General features: G+C 41.4%; 1 protein-coding gene across 1 annotated transcript; it reads left to right on the top strand.

Moving 5' to 3' along the window:
• Positions 1–7,707: 7,707 nt before the first annotated feature.
• Positions 7,708–25,969, top strand: capn12 (calpain 12). Its single transcript, XM_049575633.1, has 22 exons — positions 7,708–8,229; positions 9,176–9,245; positions 10,076–10,194; positions 14,020–14,153; positions 14,281–14,452; positions 14,536–14,619; positions 16,012–16,097; positions 16,177–16,254; positions 18,098–18,282; positions 18,363–18,616; positions 18,728–18,739; positions 18,859–18,938; positions 19,811–19,933; positions 22,304–22,340; positions 22,440–22,511; positions 22,606–22,651; positions 22,990–23,051; positions 23,362–23,430; positions 23,522–23,600; positions 23,709–23,825; positions 24,963–25,015; positions 25,119–25,969. The coding sequence occupies exons 1-22, from the start codon at positions 8,029–8,031 to the stop codon at positions 25,143–25,145; spliced, it is 2,160 nt and encodes a 719-aa protein (XP_049431590.1). The 5' UTR covers positions 7,708–8,028; the 3' UTR covers positions 25,146–25,969.
• The last annotated feature ends 422 nt before the right edge of the window (positions 25,970–26,391 follow it).

Genomic DNA, 26,391 nt, shown 5'->3' with positions numbered 1-26,391 from the left:
GGTGACCTGTTTACCCCCAGTACTTCCCAGGATTTGCCTTTACAAAGAAAACAGAATGGGACCCAGGATAGAACCTTGGAGAACCCCTCAATCCAGATTTTCAGACAAGGACTCCACCAACAGTAAGTGAGAAACCACTCATTGTCTCAGCCATAACATGCTATCAGAGTCAAGATTCAGCACCATTTTAAGACCTAAAAATGCTTGACCTCGTGGGTAGCCTTTATAGACATGAACTTCAGTTTTCTGGCACAATCCCGATTTTAGATTAAACTTAAGATGATTAGCTCTGAAAATGCTCACAACAAAGGGAATGCAAGAGCTCTGTGTTTGCTTTCCTACGGGGCAGGCCTGTGGCCATGAGAGGCTCTTATACTTATGTATGAGAAGATTGTGCTTTATCATGGAAAAAGCCAATTAACTGGGAGTTTTTAATTACATTTCTTATGGTGTACTGTGTGGAGCCTCCAATCATCTCTGCGGTCCCTGTCCTGTTGTCCTCTTCCTCACCAGACGAGTTGAGGAGGAGGAGGCAGAGGCTGAGGATTAAATCATCAGCAGGGCAGACTGAGACAGGGATAACAAGAAAGAGAAAGATGCATTCGGGAGTGATCAGGCAAACCACAGGACTCCCTCTCTGCTCTTTATCCTCACACAGTTCCCACAATTCCCACCTTCCCTTGCCCATCCCTCCTCCCGCAACAACCGCGGAGTGAAACCTGAACCCTGGAATTACACCCGCTTCACCTCGCCCTCCTCGCCCTCCCCTCACACCCCCTAACAGTGAGAGTGTGAGAGGAGGACAGGGTGAGAGGCGACACGTACCTAGGCAGCCATCCGTCAATCCATTGCCTCTCTTTGCCATTCAACACCTTCAGATAATGAGAGGATGGAAAGACAAGGAGGGTTCATTCTTATAGGGGGTTATATAATGTCACTGATCAGTGAGGACAAGCTCTGTGGGGGGAGTGTCAGTCTGGTTTTGTTTGAGTACAAGGAAGGACTGATGAGACTGAAGAGAGGCTGATTTAAAACAAAAGGGAGGAAGTTCAATGATTTCTCTTTTTTCACAGCGTGACACAGAGTGTTACATCAAACGGGCAGAAATTGTTGCCTGATAATGATGGTGAAAATAAATTTCAAAACTAACCCACATAAGGCTCTTCCCTGAGCGGAGGCCAAGGGCTCGTTCTCCTCCCAGTGATCGACTGAGGTCGTTTTTTGACAGATTCCAAAGAGGGTGTGGTAGACAGACACAGAGGAACATGCATTTATACCCAACGAATACAACTCTGCTCTACATACACCTCAGATGTAAACTGTCTCTGTTGGAGTAATATTACTTTATGAATGCAGCTTTATTTACAGACCACAAATAGCGTAGTCTTTTAGTAGATTTGAACCAAATACCTGACCTTCCTGTAAATTTTAGCCACTATGACTGAAAAGAAAGGTTCAAAATATGTCAAAGCAAAACAACTGTCAGGTGAAAATAGTTATTTTGTTATTGTAATATGATATAGTGTCAGTATTGTCGATTCTTGGTCTAAAAAGCTGCATTGTTGTGATGTGATATAACATCCCTGAATCCAACCACTAATAAACCAGTGCCTCTACCTGCTTGGCTAAAATGTCTACAGTACTATAGTTTTCCAAAGCAGACACATTTAACCCCATTAAGTATTATATAATATAATATGCAAGCATCAATAGTGATATTATACAGCATATATTGTAAATACTCATGCACGATCAGTATATAATATATGGGTAGGTCTAATCCTTCAAGTGAACATGAAAATCCCCCACACTGCAGTTCATTTTTTCACCTGTCTGTAGATGATATGATAGGCCCATGATATGATATGATATGATATGATACATTATTATATAATACAATATGGAACAATACGATATGATATAATAGAATATCATACAGCCTGGTCTCACTTCTAAAGTGTGAAAATACACTGCTTTTGGGGGGGGCCTCCAGCTCCCCTGGCACACTGTGCCCCCCATATAGGCTCAGTCCTCCACAGCAGCATTGGTTTGAATCCAGCCTGCAGCCCTTTGCTGTGTGTGATTCCCCCTCTCTTCCACATTCCCTGTCTATTTGAGCTGTATAATCAAGAAAGGTATAAAAAAAATCTTAACAAAGGCTCCTTTGGCATCACTATAGTGACATCAGGGACACTGTTGAGCACTGGCGTTCCACCAACTCCACTGTAAACCCATTCACTCATTATTAGATGCTCCGAGCAGGAGTTTGATCTAGGAGAGTGCTGTTCGAGACCAGCAAGCAACAGCACTGGTTGCAGTGTTTGTGGCACTCAAAGCTAGGTGTTCTTTGGCGACATCTGCACCCTTCCCCTTACCATGACCAAGTAGTTGTGTTGCCTAAACCTAACCACTGACCCCTTCTTACCGCTAAGCCCTTCTGCATAACAAAAGGCTGCCCCTGGCATCATTTTAGCGATACATAGGATATGATATGATATAATGAGATACAATATGAAGTGATATGATATGATATGGTGGCAGACCAATGCACACCAGTGCAACTGGACTGGACAGCCAAAATAAGTTCCACAGGCTTAGATCATTGCAAAGAATGTCAATTTATTTGGGACATTCGTGCACAAAAAGAAGGGTGCTCAAGTGCAAAACAATAAAAAGTGAATAAAAACAGCAGCAAAAACTTCAGTCCTTGACTATCATCAGTGCCCTGCCATCCTTTCTTGGTTGTCCATTGTATCAACGCATGCAGGATAAACTTTTTTGTTGCCCTATAGGCTTAGTTTCACAGCAGCCCTGGGACTATGGTATGACATGGTACAATGTAATATGATATGTGTCTTTTTCTGAACTTTCTGTCATGAATAATCTTTTCAAGCTTGGTATTTGGTTTTGGTTCTTGCACTGCAGATGGAGCTGTTTCACAGTAACACTGTCAGTCACGCACTGTTCATACCAGCACTTAGTTATTTACTGAGCCGGGTTGTATTAGGATCTTCTAAACATCAGCCTGTATGCAGAGACAGGCATTTGGTGGGATAACCAAACATCCTGCTGAGCCCCACATGGTGCTGTTGGTGACCTAATGAAATGGTAAATGATGCCCAATAAACAACACCCTCACACTCTCACTGTAATATTTAGGTCGGTTGTTATTAAAGGTGTAGCTTAATGGCTTAGTGTGTCATTGGTTTGATGTCTTCTGCAATGTATTTTTGACCTAAACATTGTCAAAAGGTGATTTTTACACCACATCCTGTTTACTGGCAAATGTCTCTTACACCCTCACCATACATATAGAGTGTATACAGCTTCAAGGGTGAACTAAAGTGCAAACAAACCACAGCTAAAGAAGATGAACGAGATGAGGTAATCAAACATCTGCCAGCTAAGAGTCTCTGACAAACTGTTCCTCAAACGTCTGTTACTCTCTTTGTCTTTCATAAATGCACACACACATTACTCTGTTCTCGCTGCACCTGGTGACCCTCCTTGTGAACCTGACACAAACACACTCACATTTATTCAGTTGCTCAGGTAATTACACACACACACACACACACACACACACACACACACGCTCACACAGATCAGTCAGTTTTGTTTCTCGTCCATCTGCAGAAATGTTAAAAAATGCAGGAAAAACTGGATTCAACCGTACACCCCTCACTGCCCATCCCCTCCGTCCACACTCACACAGTGCTGGGGTCAGAGGTGTTGCCTGGTGAACATGCATAGTAAGGTTAGGAGGCAGAGTTCACTCCTGTGACAGGTGAAAATGCTTTCATGCGTTTGTTCCCTGCAGGCCCGAGGGCAGGTGAACTGCAGCCTCTAACTGCCTCGACCAGAGTCTCCACATGCAACAAATGTTCACTGTCACCCCTGTTATACAAGTCTTTATGTTTCACACAGAGCATCTGATAAATGATCCTTGATTAGTTGCTTTGATTGAGGCAACTTGATGTCAGACATCAACCCAGCTGACAGCTTTATCCCTCCATAACAGCCCTAAAATAACAAAGAAATATTATGATTTAATGAGAAATTTTAAATAGATCATTAACAAATACCACCTCAAAACTGTAACTGAATAACATATTCAAAAACTGAAATGAAACAACAATTCAGACTACTTTAACTCCATGCCAGGCCATCCCGTCCATGCAAACCACTAATTTTGTGGGCTAACCATTTTGATGATGTAATGAGTATAACAGTTATCTCACATTTTTTTTTATTAGATCACAGCAAATGTTCAGTCAGACTTTTTATGCACCTAATATATATATTGACGTTTCCATGCATTTGGCAGTACATCCAACCAGCCTCAAACCGCACAAATCGGTTACGAAGAGGAACTACTCTCAGGTCCAGACCCTGGTGACAATGATAAGCACGCAGACGAGCTTCTCTGAGACGGTTTCTGACCGTTTGTGCAGAAATTCTGTGGTTGTACAAACCAGTTGTTGCATCAGCTGTTTGGATGTCTGGTCTCAGAAGATGTTGCATGTGAAGACGCTGCATGGGAGGCTCTAGGCTGGTGTGGTTACATGTGGTCTTCGGTTGTGTGGCCCGTTGGATGTACTGCCAAATTCCTGAAGCAACATTGAAGATGGCTTATGACAGTGAAGTGAACATTCAGATTACAGGCAACATCTATGGTGGACATTCCTACAATCAGCATGCCAATGGCACGCTCCTTCAAAACTGCACATTTAGAGTGACGTTTTATTGTGACTATGCAGTTTAATCAGCATCTTGATTTGCCGCACCTGTCCGGTGGATAGATTATCTTGGAACAGAAGTTGCTCACATGAATTTTAACAAATTTGTGGCCAAAATTTGAGAGAAATATACAGTTTGTATTGAGTACATGAAAAAAGTGTCATATCTTAAATTTGAACCTGTGAAAATGGGAGCAAAAACAAAAGGTTTGCATTAGAATTAGAATTTATGTTCAGTATAATATGATATTAAAGACGTTAAATAAAAATGATATCATGTTAGAATAGGTAAACAAAGTAAGAAAATAGTGACTGTTTGCTGCCCTGTACTGGAAACCAGCGTCCAGCAATGGTGTGGCTCAATTTCTGATTAAGTTTTAACCATAAAATACATAAAAACAATGAAAAAATATATCCCTACACCTGCCTCAGTATTAACAAGACTTAAGTATAACAATGAAAATGAAGATTGATTAACAAATTCAGGAATATGTAGAAAGTTTATTTAGGTTAAAATAAAAACAGACCAGACACACAAAAACAAAGGTTAAAAAGGCCTTGAAATAGAAACACATAATTAAAAGAGATAAACACGAATAGGTACAGCACAGACTAATCTCTGCATGGGGGCTCAGTCCGGTGTGAGGGGAGTGATGCGGCAGACAGCGGGCCGGCACAAAGCCGGTTAACCAGCGGGGAGAGTGCGAGGGGCCCGGGGGAGCTCCTGGTGCCGGGGTCGTGGGATCAGAGCAGGTCATGGAGGTGTGGGAGTGTCTGCTCGGCCCTCTGACCTTTGTCCCCGAGGCTTCCTATAATCCCGTCCTCAAAGACCATACGGACATAATGGAGAGCCCATGAATGGAGTTAAATGGTGACCATTAGGCGGATCTGTGTCGCTATTATTCGTGTTTGTTTAGTCCCGGTCAGTCTCACGTTTGCAGTGTAATCAGGCGTGTGATGGAGGGACGGCTGGAGACGCCTGGAGAGGCCTGCAGAGAGCACCGCAGGACAACAGTTTATTGGAGATGGATATCCACCTAAATTTAATGAATGACACGACACAAGAGGGCAGAGAGGAGAGCAGAGGGGGGCCGTAATTGGATGTCCACTTCAGATTACTCGAGTCCCGACCAGAGTTCACAAGTGGTGTACACAGGAGGAGGCCAAAACACCTCTTCCCAAAACGGTGTGACCAATGCATAGGTATCACAGCCTTATGAATAGTCTACTGCTATTATGTAAACGGCGTCCCCCATTTAGTCTCATACTGACGCGCTGACAACCCCTTTTAAAACCTCTGTCAATCAGAGATTATATCATTTCAGGGTAAATGCTGTGAATTAGAGGAACCTTACTCAAGAAAACAAGATTTGTGTTAGAAAACTGAGAAATGTTGTTTCTCTTCTGGATTTTTTTTTTATATATAGAATTTTTTGTTTGTTTTTTTAATGTAAAAACTTTTGCTTTGCTGAAAGGTCTATAGTGTACATAGATTTTATATTATTTTATTTTTATTTTATCTTATCATAATTTTGTGTTCCTTGACTTGAAGTGATGGGAGATATTAAAAAATCTGGCCATCACTTTATAATAATGCACTATTTATCAAGTGTTTATAACATGTGGCTTTAATGGCTTTAATTATGGTTAACAGATCAGGTATACGCCTTTAATTGCAACTCTTGGGTTGTAATTTGTCTGGCTGTTGAGTCATTAAGTCATTAATAGAGGCTCACTTTTAAATAAACTAGCAACTTTGCAGTTATAAATGTTTATAATTAATATATCAGAGGTGCACTGGAGCTGTCTGATTAACTAAAAACCTAAAAGAAAAACCTGGCAATGACATATAGTGGATCTATTTATATGAATCCAACAAATAAACATTATTTATCGGCCTATCCTTGTATCCAGAATGTCTAAATTATTTATTCAATACAATTCAATTTGTGTTTTGATAATAGAGAGCTCACTTTATGATAAATGTATGTATCTTTACAGCAAAGAGCCCTGTTTTTTTACTGCCTCATGTTTTCATGATAAAAAGGCAACCTATTGTAGATGAGAATATCAACATTTTTATGAGCTCCGCTTAAAGACTCATTGTAGCGATTTTAAATAGTAAATCGAAACAGACCAAGTAACAATTGTACGACAAATAAAAAGTGTGTCTGTTGAAGAAAACGTAGGCTATAATAAACCACATTATCAGGCATTATATAGCTGACAGATAACACTGAGAAGTGCAATATAATCTGACATAAACTTCAAAGTAATTAATTAGTAATTTAAGTCACTATTTGTTGTGTGCTTCTTGTCTAGGCTACATCTCGTAAGCAGGGGAATTTCACAATGTGATTTTCTTTACTGTCAATTGATCACAGCTGGAGTTCACCCCGGCTATTTTAAAGATGCATTTCGCATCAACGCCTTCTGCGCTTTCATCACCATCATCATCATCATCATCATCATCGCCGCAATTTACAGTAAAGCCCCACATGCAGTAGATGTGGTGGTTAGTGGTCTGGTGCCTTTATGTGGAGTAGACTGACACCTAGCGTCAGATTGAGACAACTGCAAGGGGTCTCTGATCTGCTGTATGCATGAAACACCCCATTCAACACCACAGTATTATATAAAAATAAACGAAATAAATATAGGCTATATATGTCTGTAAGTGATCTCTTGTTGAGTTTCTTTGTAAGGTAGGCCTATGTAAAATATTGGCTGTCTGTGCTTTTCCGTCTGTCTTCTCAAACACAGACAAACATAAACATGTCAGTCATGCAAAACCAGTTTTTCTCTGTTTTTTTTTTTTTTTTTTTTTTTTTTTTAACTCATGAAAGACTTTAAACCCAGATGGTGACGCCTTTTTTATGCGCCGTTGATTTCCTGATAGTTCTCTGGAAGTTTTGTGGAAAGTAAAATGCAAATAGGCTAGTTACATCATTTTAGACATCTTTGATGTAGTAGTGGCGGGGGCAGGGTGCTTTGACTCTAAAGTCCTGTTTCTTGCAGCCTAATAGAAGCCTGCTGCCTGTTTCTGACCGCTCCTGATCATAGTGGTGAATGGATGATATATTAAAGGGATCAAAGACCCTGTTGGCACCGTGTCATTACTCCGACTCCAGCTCGCCGCGGCCCCCGGCGCTCTGCATACCTTTCCGGGCTGGGCAGAGCCGGGGAGGCGCTCCGAGTGGCCCTGGCTGGCTGCGGTGGGTGTGTGCTTCTTTTTTCTATATAAGCACCTTCTGCTCAATGCACCTTTGACTGCACATTCACTGACAGCATGGCGAACAAAAAGGAGGCACCCCTGGGCTCCATCGAGAACCCGATAAAGTTCAAGGACCAGGACTTCAAGACCCTGCTAGAAGAGTGTCTGAAGTCCGGAGAGCTGTTCGATGATCCGACCTTTCCACCTGAGCAGAAGTCCATCGGTATGCCGGAAGATCCGGATCCAAAAAAGGCGATCAAGTGGCAGCGACCCAAGGTAAATCACCAGGGCGTCCTCTGTGCATATGTGTAAAGTTATCTTTGTATGTAGGACGCTTTTGGTCTTTACTCTGATCACGTACACAGCACTTTAAACGGTAATATAATCAATAATCCTGCCATGTCATAGCTTCCTCTGCAGCCAAAAACTAAAAATGCATATGTTGTCACCATATAAAACAAGTTCTGCAGGTATACCACCCTTTAGCCTAGTTTAATCCAAAGGGATGTTGACTTCATGTACTTGTTTGGCCACTAGCGCATGTTTAAACCGATGCCTAAACATTAAAATACTTTTCCCAGTATGTTCTTAGCATTGCTTCTGTACAGTCAGAGACTCTATAATTGCTGCAGGGTTGTAGACAGATGTTTAGCTGATCGTGATTCAACCAGGTGTGGCTCAGGTCTGACCAACTTCTTATCTGGAGCAGTTCCTCAAAAGAGGAGGAAAGGTTGAGTCAGAAGGTTGATTTCTGAGAGTAAAAAGGCACAGCACATATTATAGATTAAATGTGGGGTAATAAAAAGATTCAATACCTTGACAAAGTATTAGCTGCAGCTAATACTTATTTTTATTTCTGATCCACCCTGATTTCTTTCTTGATTAATTGTTTGGTCAGTAAGTGCCAGAAAATAGAATTCATAACATCTTTTTTCAATGTTCTCCAAATGTCTTGTTTTGCCAACTGTCCAAAACCCAAAGATTTTCAGTCTAATGTCATAAATGAGTCAAGAAAAATAGCAAATATTCTTATGTCAGATACCCTAACTAGCGATATTTTGCATTTACGCTTTAAAAATCACCTTAACAATTGTTCAAAATGATTAAAACAGTGCTGATTAATTTAAAGTGGATTTTCTAATCGATTAATTTGCATAATATCAGTATGTGGTGTCAGATCACCTTGTGCTCACATTGTCCTCTCCTTGCTCTATCTCTGAAGGACATCCATGACAACGCTGTTTTTGTGGAGGGCACAACAGGGACCACTGACATCTGCCAGGGCCAACTGGGTGAGTACACAAGGAAAACTTTATCTTCTATGCACATCTCCTACCCACTGCTCATCCACTCTCTCAGAGGGCTGAGAAACTGGGATACGTCATGCTGAATGGTCCAAAACTGGAATTGCACAACATCCTGGAAAAGTTACATCCACATCACTAAAAGCCGAAACATTCCTTCACGTAGTCCAGTTTGTTCCTATTTATGTGACCACAGTACAATGCAGTGACTTCAGAGCTCCATGTCTGCACTGCACAGCCCCAGGGACCGAACTTCAAACACACAGCGAGGGGGAAAGAGGAGTGACACACTGTGTTCCCTAAATCTGCAGGGGGTCCAGACCCCATCGCAGTCCTGCCTTTAATGGCCCACAGAGTCTGCTCAGATATGTGTTGTTCAGCGTGTTTCTTATTTGTGGTGAACTACAAGATTGTTTTGTACAAAACAGCAACTCTTCCTCCACCTCTGGGATTTCTGAAATGATGGTTTATGTCACCAGTTGCGTGCAGATATCTTCAGTGTTGCACATGAATAACATGTCGAAGTTTAATGTCCTCACTCAGGCTGTGTGGTTCGCGCAACATCTCCAGAGGAGCAACATGGAACAGATGTTCGCCAACAGAGAGGAATTTGGCTTATTGTGTGTGTGTGTGTGTGTGTGTGTGTGTGTATGTGTGTGTGTGTGTGTGTGAGGGAGAGCTGAACCTGTCTGAAAAGCATGAATCATGCCTCACTGGAGATCAGTGCCTCCTGGGCTCTTAAATAAAGTTATATCTGAAAGTTATTTGTCAAGAATTCTCTGCGATGTGTCCATATTGTGTCTCTTTTGGTTTATCAGGTAACTGCTGGCTGCTCGCGTCCCTGTCCTGTCTCACCATGCACCCCAAACTCTTTGTGAAGGTGGTGCCGCCCAACCAAAGCCTGTCCAAGCCTTACGCAGGGATCTTTCATTTTAGGGTGAGTAGATGTACGACACAGAGCCAGCTGACTTCCTGACTTCTTTGCTCATGAGAGAAGCTGCTTGACTCCCCAGTCAAGCCAACTGAGACTCACATCTTGTTTGCTGCTGACCAACCCTCCCAAAAAAATCACACACAAAAACACAAAATCCTCCTCATATGCTTATGATTTAGTGCACCATATGTCACCTATAGCTCCATCTTATCTCTCACCCCATCTTTGCCAGGACGTGTTGCTCAGTATTCTTTAGGAAACCTTATACTTTAATAAGCTGTAATTACACTGAGATTTGAACCATTTATCGCAACTACAATATGCGTTATAGTTTGTAGCTGTGGCTCTTCTTGCTCAATGCTCCAGAAAATATCTACTCTTGTGGTAAAATTTTACTTTGTTTGATAAATATACACAATACAAGGACAACATCAACTGACATGATAAGGGCCTTAAAGGAGCACTGCACTGATTTAGCTTTGCACTTCTATCACATTGCTGGACACAGTTTTATAAAAAAAAAAAGAACAAAATTAATGCAGCAGAACCAGAGACACATTCCCTTGTAAAAACCTGATGCCTACATTACCCACAATGCAACGTAACCACCAACAATCTGATTCTCTCAAATGTTTAGTCACTCATTAAGGTGTATTCCTGCTTTATGACCTTATAGGTCTGAGGAGGGGTGCCTTGCATATTTTCACGACATTTATTATTTCAAATGATCATCTTCAGTCTGATATTGCCTCCCCTCTAATTGATTTCCATGGAGGAAGGAGATTTGATTTTCCCTAACCACAGACCCACGTGTTTGCTTGAATCGAACGCCATTTTAAGTCCACACTGACCACAGCCATGCCAACATACCTGTATTGCTGGGCTTTTAAGAGTGGAGCAGAGCAATGTAAAAACAAACTATGATGTTTGGCGATACTGAGAAGACATTTTGATTTAGAAAATCAGTAGAAGCATCTATTTTGTCTATAGTGGTTGCCACTACTCCTCACTGGTTCCAGCACTCTGTTTGACAACAGCTTGACAACATCATTAGTCCCGCCCATGGCGCTAGTTGACTAATTGAGTCCCCCCGCAGCTCTTATTGGTTGTTTTTTATTTTAACAGAGAAAGCACTGCTTCATGTCACCAGACAAATCAGTTAACTCAAACACGGTGAAGTTGGCGGATTCAAGGGTCTGGACTAGGGCTGCAACTAACTGTTGATTAATCTGTCGGTTATTTACCGATAAACCGATTTGTTGTTTGGTCTACAAAATGTCAAAAAGCCCGAGATGATGTCCTCAAATTTCTTGTTTTGTCCACAACCCAAAGATATTCAGTTTACTGTCATAGCAAATAACAGAACCAGAAAATATTCACATGTAAGAAGCCATATTCAGGGGATTTTGTCTCTTTTTTTCTTGATTACTCAAACAATCAATTGACAATCAATTATCAAATTAGTTGGTAGTTAATTTAACACCTGACAACTAATCATTTAATCATATAATTGTTGTAGTTCCAGTCTCCAGACCCAGGCAAGAAAGGTTGTTGTCGTATGTGATTTAACATTATATTGAACATACTATAAAACAACTTTCTGAGGCTCAACAACTTAACCTGAGGCTCAGTTAGTGCTAATCAGTGTTAAATACTGCACTTAAGCTTGTTATAGACATAAAAGATTAAGTGTGATTTATGTACCTAACTCACACTGGCTCCTTTTGTGTAACTTCATATAAGATAGAACTGTCTCTGTCGCTGAGCTAATTCATACTTTATCTGATCTGGCTTTATTCTTTTATACTGTTTTCAATGAGGTGCATTCTGCTTTAGCTGTTGTGCTGTCACCACTCTGGCATTTAATTAATGGATCAAACAGGTATCAACTCATCCTGCAGTCGTCACAGCATGGTGGTCTCACGCATATGAGGAGAAGAACATAAAACCTAATCTTTATCACCTTATTAGAAGCTATATCTCTAATCTAGAGAGTTTATCGTTTACAGGCTCTGACCTGCAGAGATCAACAAAACATCACCTTAGTATCAATCTTGGCAAAGCAAACACATAGATATAGATCAGTTTTATGGCCTCTGCTCAGTGATTAGTTTCCCCTGGAGTGTTGGACCTTTGGAGACTGTCAAGGAGAATGTGACATGACTAAACAAGCAGGACGGAAGGACTGGAAATTCATTTTGCACTGTCAGGGTGATTGGAGAGCAGTCCAGACATGCACGTAGTGACTCCCCCTGGGACACACACACACACACACACACACACACACACACAAAGCTATGAAAGGCCAGTGCAGGCCTGCTCTCGGCTGCTGTTGTGTACACACAGTTAGCAGTACAGTACACGCTCCTAGTCATGACCAGTAAACGCCTCAGGAGGTAGTTTAACAATCTGAGTCAGACAAGAGAACAAGGGTTTTATTATTTATTTTTTAATTATACATTATTATCTGTTTATTTTTAATGCTGATCACCTCAACCAAAGTCCATGTCCACTAAATAGACACAGTAAACAGAAACACAATTCAATGAACATGTTGCTAACTTCAGCCACAATAAGCTTCTGGTCATGCCACACCGAGTATGGATGTAGCAACAAACACCCCTAAATGTATTAAAGTGAGTGAGTTTATTGTGTTTGAATTCAAATTTCAGTTCATATGAGGAATAATGTGCTGTTTCTTCCCTTTAAAGTGGCATAATGTTGTTTTATAAACACTTTGGGTTGGTGGAATTGCTCCGACAACCAGCCCAAAGCGTCAGTATTTAAGGACCTGGGAATAAGACTCAACAATCAACTATCGTTCTTGAGAGTTACGTACAAAACTCCTAAAGAAGCTGCACTCACAGAACTGTTTTGGTTCACTCGTATCACTCTCATTTTTGTTTTTGGCCACAGCAGGCAGCAGGTTTTCATTTACAAGCGCTTCCTGCTCAGCACCACACAGCAGACAGACAGCATATTGAAATGAATATTGGAAACAAACACTGTGAAAAAACATCATTTGCTGCAGGTAAAAGGAGATTAAAGGAGCAGTACGTAAGATTTAGTGACATCTAGCAGTCAGGGTGACAGATTGTAACCAGCTGAAACTTTTCACATGTGCCAATTGTGAACCCCCAGTTTGGATTCCTTCAGTGTTCATTGTTCAGGAGTTTTTTTTACTGGGAACCAAATTTTCCGCAGCAGTCTCTTACTCTTCAAAACTGTGATTTAAACCAGTAAAAACACTGAATAAAGCGGTTTCAAGTTACGAAATCAGTGTTTCTCTGATGCTGTTTGGCTCCTCACAGACAGGCCGTTACCCCAGCACCTGCTAATGTGTGCTCTCCTTTTTTCTCTGATAACTAAAGATCCGGATGTTCAGGAGGCTTTTACCTGGAGCCAAATTGTCTGGAGAGGTCGCTTAATCTCCAAAGCAAACAGACCCAGTGATTTAAACCGCAAAAAATACAAAATGAAGAAGCTTCACGTTACAAAATTAGTGTCTGTGCGAGGATGCTCATTGCAGAGGGGCTGCTCACTACGGTGAAAACACAAATGGCCCTATTTATCGCCTGTGTTTGGTTTGTCCATTCTGGGCTACTGTAGAAACATGGTGGACTCGATAGACAAGGACCCGCTCCCTATGTAAATATACTTCATTACTGCCAATATTTCCCCCTAAATCCTAAACACTGGACCTTTAAGTGCAGGCGCTTTGTCCTTTCGCACTCTACCTCCCTCCTCATTAACTTTCCTCCGGTTTCATTACATCCATTTTTTGCTGTATTCTTCTCACCATCTCTCTCCCTGTGTGTCCCTGTGCAGTTCTGGCAGTATGGTGAGTGGGTGGAGGTGGTTGTGGATGACAGGCTGCCAGTACGCGAAGGCCGTCTGCTCTTCAGCTACTCTCACACCCGCCACGAGTATTGGAGCGCCCTGGTGGAGAAGGCCTATGCCAAGTCAGTTGCCACTACCAAGCATATGTTTCTGGGTTGTGTTCACCCACTCTTTTTCAGTGTGTGTGTGTGTATGTGTGTCGCCAAAGTGATTTGACAAAAACACTGTTTCTCACTTCATCGTATGTAGGTTAATAGGGAGCTACGGAAGCCTGAAGGGGGGCAACATTTCAGAGGGGATGGAGGATTTCACAGGAGGCATCGCATACTCTCTGCAGGTCTCATCTCGTACCCCTCGAGTCCTCTGGAGGTCTCTGACAGCTGCCTTGTCTCGGGGCAGCCTGCTCAGCTGCTTCATAGAGGTATGTACACACCTCCAGGGGTTCACACCACACAGCTGGATGCTACTTCAGATCCACTTGAGTTCCTCTCTTTGTCTTCACAGGCCACCAACTACCTTGAGGTTGGTAAAGTGACAGATAACGGACTTATTAAGGGCCACGCTTATGCCATCACCGACACCGACAAGGCCAGTATGACACAGAGTGATGACAGTGCAGCATTGAGCTGCTGTCATTGTTTATTGTTGCATCAATATGTTGTATTGTATTTGCTTCTCTTTTTTCTTTAGATGCTCTGTGTTATGTTCATGTTCTCTGTTTCTGCAATGATCATTTTCTCCACAAAGACCTTTCATGTCATCTCACCTCATGTTATCTTAACCTTCAGTGTTATATAATCTCACTGAAATGTAATCTAATCGCAATTAATTTCATCTCCTCTCATATCAGTCTAATCTACTCTGATTTAATTTAATCTTGTCTAAATGTAACCTAATTTTATGTCCTCTATTCTAATCTTAAAAATCTAATATAATCTGATCTGATCTAATCTAACCTACCTCATCTCATCTCGTCTTGTCTTATCACATCTTTTCTTGTCTAGTCTTCTCTCATCTCATCTCATCTAAACAGTCTAATCGAATCTAATCTGAGCTACTCTAACCTTCCTCATCTGATCCGATCTAATCTAATCTAATCTATCGAAACTCTTGTTGTCTTGTCTCATCTCGTCTCATCTCATTTTAACAGTCTAATCTAATCTAACTGCATCCCAAACCATCACATCATCATAATATCATCTCACTTCATCTCAAATCTAATCTAATCTATTCTAAAATAATCTAATCTAAACTATCTAATCTCTTGTTTTCTTGTCTCATCTCATCTCATCTCATCTCATCTAAACAGTCTAATCTAATCTAATTACATCCCAAACCATCACATCATCATAATATCATCTCACTTGTAATCTAATGTAACGTAACGTAATGTAATGTAATGTAATAGCATCCTATTCCATTATGTCGTCATATTATCATCTCATTTTATCTCATCTCACTTCTTCTCAATCTAATCTAATATAATCTAATATGATCTAACTACAATTGATTTCAATCTCACGTTATCTCGTCATCTTGCGCACGATAATTTAATCTCATATCATTCTATCTCACCATAATATAATATGATTTGCAAAAAAATCTTCTTTCATAGCTGTTCTGGAGCTTCTGATCGTATCACATTAAGATGAAGATCCTCTGAAGATGAGTTCGGCCCATTGTTGTTGTTGTTTTTTTAAAAACTTTAAAGCCTTCTCATCCATTCTGTCTTAAAAGTTGTGATTGAAAACACAATTTTGACCTTAAAAACAGCAGAAAACCATGTGATACCACTGAAGGCTCCAGAACAACTACTGGAACAACTATGACTTAGTCATGAGATTGTTTGGCCAACTGCTGTGTCATATCATCTTATCTCTTAGTACAAATAAAAGCATTGGAATAAAACTGACAAAACTGTCTTCCTTTCATGAATCAGACTTTACTCATGTATGAACTTCTTCTCTCCTCACGTTTCAGGTGACGAAGGCGTCGGATGAGGTTTTGCTGCTGAGGCTGAGGAACCCCTGGGGTTTTATTGAGTACCGCGGGCCGTGGAGTGACAAGTGAGGAAGCCTCCTGTTTGTGCATGTTGTGTAGGAGAGAGAGAGCTCACTCACTCAGTTTATATGCGTGTGACTGCAGGGGGAAAGAGTGGGACGGCGTGGTCAAAGCAGAGAAGGAAAGGATTGAGCTTAAAAAGAAAGAAGACGGAGAGTTCTGGTACGTGACAGATACTAAAACACACAAACTTACACTATGGAACACGTATTCAGATCCTTTACTTAAAGGGACAGTAAAATACATATTTTTCCTCTTACCTGTGGAGATATCAATTTCAATCTTGTCTATCAGTAGATGCACACTTCCTTCTACAAGATGATAGTGTTGGTAGGTGTAGTTCAGGAGTAAGGAAATAGTTTTGACATAAATTTTGAGTAACCAGGTCATCCATCCATCCATTTTCAACCCTTATCCAAAGCTGGGTCATGGAGGCAGCAGGGTGAGCAAAGTATTCCAGATGTCCCTCTCCCCAGCAATGCCTTACAGCTCCTCCTTGGGGACCTGAGGCGTTCACAGGCCAGACAAGATATGTAATCCCTCCAGCATGTTCTGGGTCTGCCCTGGGGCCTCCTACCAGTGGGACATGCCCGGAGCACCTCTAACGAGAGTTTGCCCAGGATGCATCCTGATCAGATGCCTGAACCACATCAACTGGCTCATTTCAAAACGAATGAGCAGCCACTCTACTCCGAGCTCCCTCCGTATGTCTGTGCTCCTCACCCTATCTCTCAGGCTGAGCCCAGTCACTCTTTTAAGGTAATTCATTTCGGCTACTTGTATCCATGACCTCATTCTTTTGGTTATTACTCATAGCTCATGACCATAGGTGAGGGTTGGGACATAGATGGACCAGTAAATCGAAAGCTTCGCCTTTCGGCTCAGCTCCCTCTTCACCATGATGGTCCAGCACAGCTCCTGCATCACTGCAGATGCCGCGCCAAACCGCCAATCCATCTCACAAAACAAGACCCCATGTTACTTGAACTCCCTTGCTTGGGGCAATAAGTCACTCCCAACTGTCCGTTTCATACTCGGCTGCAAAGTGCCCCATTGCATGCTGGAGGTCACAGTGTGATGAAGCCAATAGAACCACATCGTCTGCAAAAAATAGAGATGCAATACTGAGGTACCCAAACTGGACCCTCCCTCCATCTGGCTGCACTTTGAGATCCTGTCTATGAAAATCACAAACAGAATCGGACACGAGGGACAACCCTGGCGGAGGCAAACACCCACTGCACACATATTTGACTTTTTTTTTTTAACCAGGTCATGATTTCTTGGAAGAGAAAATGCCATTGAGTTGAATGTAATTTTTGGCACTTTGAGCACCACAAGCTGAGCAATGTTTAGTTCCATTATACTGGAGAGAAGGCAAACATCTCTGCTGCTGATATTTCAACACTCAGCAACTCACACCAGAACAATCTGGAATGATAAAGAGCACTACAGGTGAGAGGAAAATATGTATTTTTTATTTGAGAGTGAACTGTCTCTTAAATATCACACTATAAATATCATTACAAATATCTACTCGCTTGTAAAAGTCCTGCATTCAAAACGTAACTGAATTAACAGTATGTCAGCAAAATATCCTTGAAGTATGAAAGGTATACATATTTCTTGTGCAGTAAAATGTTCCATTTTACTATTAATTATAATGTTTGTTGGATTAATGTTACTGCTGCATGAATGTGTATGTTGCATCTTACTGCTGTAGATGTTTAAGGTTGCGCTACAGCAATGCATCATCGTATGTTTGTAGTGTGGCTGTCCTGTGAGAACCACTTCAAATTTCAGATTGAATACCCGAAGCTGTCGGACAAATGTTGTGGATTAAAAAGTACAATAATTGCCTCTGATATGTGGTGGAGTAGAAGTATACTTTATACTTCTATTCCACTTCTCAAAGGACCTTGACTTTGTACTTCAGCACAGTACTTTAGTAAGTACTGCCTCTCCAAACAAAAAGATGTTTGATACAAATGATCCTCTGCATTAGGATCAGTGCTGAGGACTTCAGCAGCCTGTTTGACATCGTGGAGCTCTGCAGTGTAAATCCTGACACTCTTGTGGAGGGAGACGCACCTGACTCTACTTCCTCTCCTGCCTCTGCCTGGACCATCAGTGAACATGAAGGATTCTGGGTATCGGGGAGCTCTGCTGGTGGCAGCCGCAGATACAACCGTATGTTTAAGACTTGCACAAATATGCATTCAGGCTCTATCTGGATCATTTATTTATTCATCATACTGTTTTTCCCTCAGGATCGTTCTGGAAGAATCCTCAGTTCCAGCTGATTCTCACAGAGCAGGACCAGGCAGAAGCTGAAGATGAGGATGATGATGAGGATGATGAAGATGACGAGGATGATGAGGTGATGACCCCAGAGGAGAAGAAGAGAGCAGAGAAACAGAAGCAGAAAGCCAAACAGTGCACCGTGCTGGTGGAGCTGCAGCAGAAAAACCGCAGAAAGAAGGATAAAGTCCACTTCCTCTACATAGCTTTCCACGTCTACAAGGTCACATTTACTTAATCTATGTATTGATTTTTTGAATATTTTGAGGCTCTGCACCTTTATTCTGTTTTTGAATTGACTGAAACCTGTCTTTGTGTTTCTTCATCTTTGCAGGTTCCTCCTGAGGTCAGTGTCTCATGGACAATATAATAGTCTTCTACAGGCTTAAACTAATATCAGAGCCATCTTACATTCTTAATAATAGTTTTATTAAGTAGAAACTTGCTGTATCTTTCTTCGTACAGCTCCAGGGCGTGTGTCTGAGCCGCAGCTTCTTCATGAGAAATCGCCCTGTGGGTCGCTCTGGGAAATATCAGGCTCAGAGGTAAAAGACCATCATGAGAAATAATGACTCCATATTTAATAATCAGCTCAGCAGCAGGGACCAAACAATCAACAAGATGCGTTTAACAGTTTTATTAAAGAAAAACATGACTGATGTGCGAGGCTTGGGCTGCTTGGAGCTCATCTGGTTTGCCGAATGAGTTGTGGGGAAGCTTTGACAGGAAATCTGCCGAATCACCTGGGCATGACGAACCCCTCGGGACCCCACATAGAGAGGAAGAGAGAAGAAGAGAAGAAGAGAAGAAGAGGGTGGGAGGGTGGGGTGAAGAATATGAGGGTAGCACAGGGGGAGTTGGTTAGATGGGTATTTATGCAGGAAGTGGCATAGTTGAGGTGTGGTCCTGCTGCCAAAATTCTGATAGACAGCTTCGGTTAATAAAAGCTGAGAATCTGGTGCTCACTTGGTGCCTCTAGGACCTGTAGACCTGGGTAGAACTTCCTGTATACTATGCTAACTGTGCACTGAATTGAGTGTAAACCCTTAAAACTTGTACCTCAACCAGCTTCCGCACAAAACCAAGTCATACTTTTCTAACTAAATGCCAAGCTTGAAGAAGACAACGAATGATTGGTGATGCTTTTAGTCCCATAACCCTCAAACTTTGGAAATATCCTAGCATAACTCAAATGATCTGATGTCACTGTATTTAATTTGGCTTACTTGCCTGAAAAAGTTATTTTTGTTGTGTGGTTGTGGAATTCAAATTAAAAAATTCATTTGGCTGGAGGTGCCGAAAAAGTAGACATATATATAACTACAGAAATAATCCATTAAACATATGTAACAGTAACTATTGTTGCTCATGGCCCTGATGGTGGCAGCCATTACACACATGAATTGTCTCCATCCAGGGGTGTGTGGAGGAAGCTGCATCTGGACCCGGGTAACTACATCATCGTGACGTCCACCTACCGACCTAACCAGCCCGGAGAGTTCTTCGTCCGCATCTTCTCCAAGACTGGAAACACCCTGGGGTAAGATGGAGGGCAGATTTAGCTTAAAGGGCTCAAAACATGGAGACACAGATCAAAAGATGACTGTTAAGCTGAATTGTTTTTGTCTCCTTGAGCAAGACAATAGTCTGGTTACAGGAAGAACAGCTCCATTTACAGCCACCTTGCGTAAATGTTCCCTGCATGTTATTGTTAAATCATAGACCCACAACACTTCCTGAGGGCTCCCTGAATCACCTCCTGCCTCACTCACTCTCAAAGGCACAGTCATCGTCACCCACACTCCCCTGTACCTACACTCAAACTTACAATATACCACTGTATCATTTAAAAATTTGCAATTAGTCTCAACAACAATAGAAGCGCTGATAGAAGCACCTCTTATGGCCTCTGTTAGCAACAACAGTCATTTATACAGCTGAGAGCAGTGTAGTATGAGTACTCACGCTGATTATAATAACCACCTTTATTTTTTCAGTAGTGGAGATAATTATCGTTTTTATAGCTGAGACTGGAGCGTCCTTTAGTCTGCCAGCAGAGTTAACATCTCAACAGGTTTTTTCTGATCTTGTGGCAGACCATTTTAATTAGTCCTTTATTGGTACTGTACAGTAATGGAAGTACATTTACTTATGTACTGTGCTTGAAGTATTTCCAAATTCTGAGATTTTATTCTTCTACACTACCACACCTCAAAGGGAAATGTTGTACTTTTTACAGCAATACATGTATTTAACTCATTATTAATTAGATAAAAAAACATGTGATCGACTTAAAAAATATGATGCCTTGTCAGAGATTAAAGGTCACGCGTAACCATTTAGGTGTTTTTAGTTACGTGGCTGGTTAGACCTGCTCAGGTTGGAGTTTACATGAGGTCATCTACACGAATAATAAAGTTGGAACTTGTTTCTCAACAAAATAAACAGGAGAGCCCCCACAGTCCTGAAAAAATCTGATCTTGCGTGCATAAGATCTTTAGGACCTTTGGGAAATTCATAATTTAACATTCTAATGAGGCTATTATACATAATAAGTAACTTTACTTTTAATAGTTTAAGCACATTTTGCTGGTGATACTTGTGTAATTTTACTCTGGAGAATTTTGACTGTAGGACTTTTAATAGTAACCACTATTATAGCGAGTATTTGCACATTGTGATATTGCTTATGTTACGTAAGTAGTTCACCCCAAAATCAATAATGTTTGTTTTGTTTGTTTTCATGTTTTCCCATCCTTCCACCTCTATTGCAGAGTGTTGGGAGATATCGGCCGTAGAGATGTTGGCCTTCTTTTAAATATAATGGAACTAGATGACACTCCATTTGTATGCTTAAAGTGTAAAAAAAACAACCCACATTTGTTAATCTCACCAGAAATGCCTCTTTTCGGAAATCATGACCCTGTTACTCAAAATGATCCACAGCCACTCATGTGAGCAGTTTCATGTAGGAACTATTTTCTGTCTACTGAACTACACCCACCAACGGTTATACCATGCAGAAGGAAGCGTGCATCTACTGCTAGCTCACCCAGCACCACTGAACTAGCTCACATATTAGCTCAGCCAAAGAGTATGACATTAATATTTACATTTCACGCTATAACGAACATGAGCCTCCCATCTAAACGTAGATGCTCACTTTCACCTGTGCAGTGATACAGCTGGTGGGCATGGATGGATTACCATAACGGGCCTGCCGGGCACAGGCACGGGCCCAAATTCATGCTCAAATTCAGTCATACCAACCAAAAGAGACACAAAATGACCACACAGAATTGCCAGGGAACTACCAAGAGACACCAATTTAACACAGAGGGGGGCAAAAGAACAGCAAAGTGTCACAAAACGATTACAAAGAGACACAAAACTTTGACAGTAAGAAAAAAATTATCACAAAAAAACACAAAACAACCAGAGAGTCAAAATGACTGCAAAGTGACACAAAGGAACAACACGGAGATACAAAATCCCTCAAAGAGACTCTAAACAGCCAAAAAAAAAGAGAGAGAAAAATAATCAATATAATCCGCCCATGATGATAGGTGTAGTTCAATAGAAAGAAAAGAAAATAGTTCCTGCTTGAAACTGCTCACAACAAGGTCTGTGGATTATCTTGAGTAGCTGAGTCATGATTTCTGAAGAGACATTGCTGTTGAGTTTTTCAAATGTATTTTTTGGCGCTTTGAGCACCACAAGCTGAGTGCCATCTAGTTCCATTATATTGGAGAGAAGGCAGACATCTCTGTGGCCGCTATCTCCACTTGGCTAGTAACACTACAGATACAAGGAATAATATTTATTTTTGTTTTTTGGGTGAACTGTCCCTTTACGTAAGGGTATAAAAGTGTAATTTAAGAGACGATCTGGTGTGGTCTTTGTGTTCCAGGACTCAGGACTTCACCTGCTCCTTTGGCTTCCTGCCGGTGAGTTTAGTAGTGTCTTCCACATACACCAGCAAATGTCAGCTCAATAAAGAATAAAGCATGTTTATGTTTGTTTGGTGTGTTTGTGCCTCTGAACAGGTTATGGCAACTCCTGTCTCCCCGGATGATCAAGTGAGAATCCGGAGGACCTTTGACGAGGAGGCTGGCTTGGTAAGAAGACTTTCTGATTGTACTATGACTTTATGTAATGAAAGTTAAAATTTGGGGCCTTTGGTTATCTGATTTATTCTGTCTCCTCTGGTAGGATGACAGGCTGAACGCCAAGGAGCTCATGCAGCTGTTGAACAGAGGTTTGAATCTCCAGTTTATCACGTTTTTAATGCTTTAGCTGCGTCTGAAAATGACACAAAGCTCCACCACCAGTGATATTTGACTATATGATACCCCGTAACAGCCACTAGATGGGAGCAAAGTAGTGACACGTTACCTCAGAAGTTGCAGAGGAGCCATAAGAGGTCACCAGTCTAGACGGAGGCTCACAGCTGCAGTCAGATAGAGTACATTGAGCTTGGTTCAGTAATGAAAGTGTCTGCACTTGTCCTCATCTTCACCTTTCCTCGCCTTAATCTAATTTAAACCTTTGTTATCTTTCTCTGCATCAATCTGCGCCTTTTTCCTGTAACCACAGTTCTTGACAAAGATTACCATCTGCCACTGGAGACATGCAGACAGCTCATCTTTGCAGAGGATGTATCCTTTTGTCCTCAGTATATTCTTTAATATAGCTCACACTGCAGTCTCCTTGTTGTTCAGTACAATCCTTGTTTGTCTTTGACCTAACTGTGGATACGTCTGGTTTGATCAGTCCTACAGAAATGACATGTTAGGCTCTGCTAGTGTCACACCTAAGCCGGGCAGATGTGTGCTGACGAGGGGGTTCGAACCCCCGGAACTCTGGTCGAGTCATCGTGCTGCCCTGCCAATAACATAGACTCTGCTTCCTCATAACATTATGGCTCTGTCTTCTGTCCTGTTGAGATGTCCTTAACTCTGCTGGCAGACTAAAGGGCGCTCCAGTCTCAGCCGTAAACAAACAGAAACCCTGCTGTCCAGTCTGCGCCATCTGCAGGTACAATCCAGTGTGTGTGTATGTGTGTGTGTGTGTGTGTGTATGTGTGTGTGTGAGACCATTACATATCCTAATGCTGCTTTTTTCCTAGTCCGTCTTTTTCCAGTTCGATGAGGACTCGTCTGGGACCATGAGCCCCTTTGAACTCAGTACAGCGCTGCAAGCTGTTGGTATGTACACACACACAAACACACACACATGCATACACACCACTATGTGCACACAGATGGTTGCTTTTGTTTGGTCTTCACACCTCTGTCCACTCCTCTGTTTCACAGGGATGCAGTGTGATAATAAGGTGGTTGAGCTGCTGTCTGAGCGCTTTGCATCTGGAGACCGTCACATGCCCTTCCACAGCTTCGTGTCATGTGTCACCAGGATGCAAAAGCTTTTCGGTAACACACACATTCACACACATACTGTACACACATGTCCATTATTGCCTATATGCCACACACATTACCAAACACATGAGAAAAGGCTCAGAATAAGTGGTTACTACAAATGAAAGAATGAATACATAACATCTTACCGGAGGAGTGAAAGGCAACACACACACACACACACACACACACACACACACAAACACGTCTCCTTTGTGGTGCAGGTAATCTACTCCTGCGAAGATCAAATCTTAAAGAAAAAAGTGAATTCCCACACACACTTATCACCTCTGCACTGATGCACCAAAAAAATGTTAATGTTTTGGTCACATGGACCCCTCACAAGACATATTTTATACTTTCATCTGTTTTTTGAGGAGTCTATGTGACCGAAACATCAACGCTCTCTGGTGTATTAGTGCAGTGTTTGGGAATTCACTGTTTCTTTGACATTTTACTGGAGGACAAATTCTTTTTTGATACTTAAAGTTTATTTTGCTGATAAAACTAATGTAGTTTTACATAAATAGGATTTTGATTGCAGGACATTTACTTGTAACAGAGTACTTTTACATTGTCGTATTAGTACTTGTACTTAAGTAAAGGACCTGAGTACTTCTTCCATCAATGTGTGCAGGATACTGTTACTAAAATTACTCTAACAACAAAATAGACTACTATTATATACATCATGATTTGATTATGGTGTGCAAACCAACATGTTACGCAAGGCCTGGTGACGTACAATTTGCTTTTACATGATCTACATGAGCACAACTTTTATGGACTTTTGCTTCATAAAGTCATTCTCTTTTTAAAAAAAATTCAATTTCAATTCAATTTTATTTATAAAGTCCAATATTACAAATCACAATTTGTCTCAGAGGGCTTTACAGCATACAACACCCCTCTGTCCTTGGACCCTCACAGCGGAGAAGGAAAAACACCTTAACTGGGGAAAACAAAATGGTAGAAACCTCAGGAAGAGCAACTGAGGAGGGATCCCTCTTCCAGGGCGGACAGACATGCAATAGATGTTGTGTGTACAGAACAGATCAACATAAAATGAACACTAAACTCAATGCATACTGAATGTCGAGTCTTTGCAGAGACACTGTATGCAGTCATTTCCTCCTCTCTTCTCCTCAGCTCTGTATGAATCAGAGACCAGTCAAGAGGTGAAAGACAGAGGCATCAACTCTGTGAGTATCTGGCCACATACGCTCCATTATGTGTTCACACTGAGCTGAACCCGAACAGGTTTTCTGACGTTCTCCTCTGTGTCCACCTGCTGTCCCCCCGCAGTGGCTGCTTCAGTTCCTGACAGTGTGAAGACAGCATTTTATAAGGAGGGTCTCCAGCTGAGCCACAACGTAGACAACACACATAAACTGTACATAACCATGTATGCCTTATTCCAAAGCAACAGTGGTGGTTCGGTTCATGTTTTGCTACGCCGTTGTTTTTATTCTTGCTTCATCTCCATTCTTATACACCTGGCTTTATCCTTTATATAGGTTCAAGGTTCAGCTTTATTGTCACTATACAATACAGGATTGCACAATGACATACAGCTGTAACCCCACGTACACTACACACACAGAACAAAATATAAATTAGAAAAGAATAAAACAATACAACAGAGCAAAGTATATAAAAGTAACATTAAAGGAAATAAAAAGAAAACTATATATATACATATACACACATATATGTGCCTATAATACGCAGAGTATATGCCGACAGTATCATTTAATTGTTATGCAATACTGTTATATTACTCCACATTGTAATAAAATTGATTTCATAATTACAGATGTGAGTTTAAAAGTGTCCTTATTGCTTTTTTCCTTAATGAGAACATTGTTTCCAAACCTAAATATAGTCCACATTATTAGGCCACTTTGCTCAAAGTAATTATCATATTATCAAGTTGCTCTTTAGAAATTAAGTAGTGAAGAAAAGAAAATGTTTTTCATAAGATTAAACATGAATGAAATGGCACACATGACTGCAATTACACAACCGAAGAAAGAAAAAATATCACTGCAACCCCAACAGTTTACTCATCCATGCACACATGAGCACACCCTGGGTAATATCTGCACACACACACACACACACAGTCAGTCAGAGTGAGCACTGCCTGCCCCACTGAGGGTGTGAGGTTTATGTCTCAGCAGCGCTACACGCACCATCTCTATTCTTATCGCACTGACGCCACGTACAGCGTCAACACACAATCGCCCCCTCCTCCACTACGTTTCCTCACTCCCTCCATCCATCCCTCACTCTTTCTCCCCCCTCCTGTTCTCTCTAGTAACTGTCTGAGTCTCACAATCTGCATCCTCCTCCTCCCTGTTACACACACACACACACACACACACACACACACACACACACACACACACAGGTGCTGACTTGGAAACACACACACACACACACACACACACACACACACTCATCAGTGAGCAAATGTCCTTTCTACACATGCTGCTATTAATAGCACCTTTGCTCACACACCACTTCCTGTTCATCGTTAGGTGAGTACACACAGGTTGTCCTCGGCAACCGTCCA

The sequence above is a fragment of the Epinephelus fuscoguttatus genome, linkage group LG5, assembly GCF_011397635.1.
Source record: "Epinephelus fuscoguttatus linkage group LG5, E.fuscoguttatus.final_Chr_v1".
Lineage (NCBI taxonomy): Eukaryota > Metazoa > Chordata > Actinopteri > Perciformes > Serranidae > Epinephelus > Epinephelus fuscoguttatus.
The sequence above is the reverse complement of the archived record's forward strand: the minus strand, read 5'-3'. Positions and strand labels throughout refer to the sequence as shown.

Excerpts from the sequence above, each read along its gene's own strand:
- capn12 (XM_049575633.1), top strand. The coding sequence starts at position 8,029 with ATGGCGAACAAAAAGGAGGCACCCCTGGGCTCCATCGAGAACCCGATA. Across the intron at positions 14,154-14,280 it reads GTGGAGAAGGCCTATGCCAA|GTTAATAGGGAGCTACGGAA; the intron begins GTCAGTTGCCAC and ends CATCGTATGTAG. Across the intron at positions 14,620-16,011 it reads CCATCACCGACACCGACAAG|GTGACGAAGGCGTCGGATGA; the intron begins GCCAGTATGACA and ends CTCACGTTTCAG.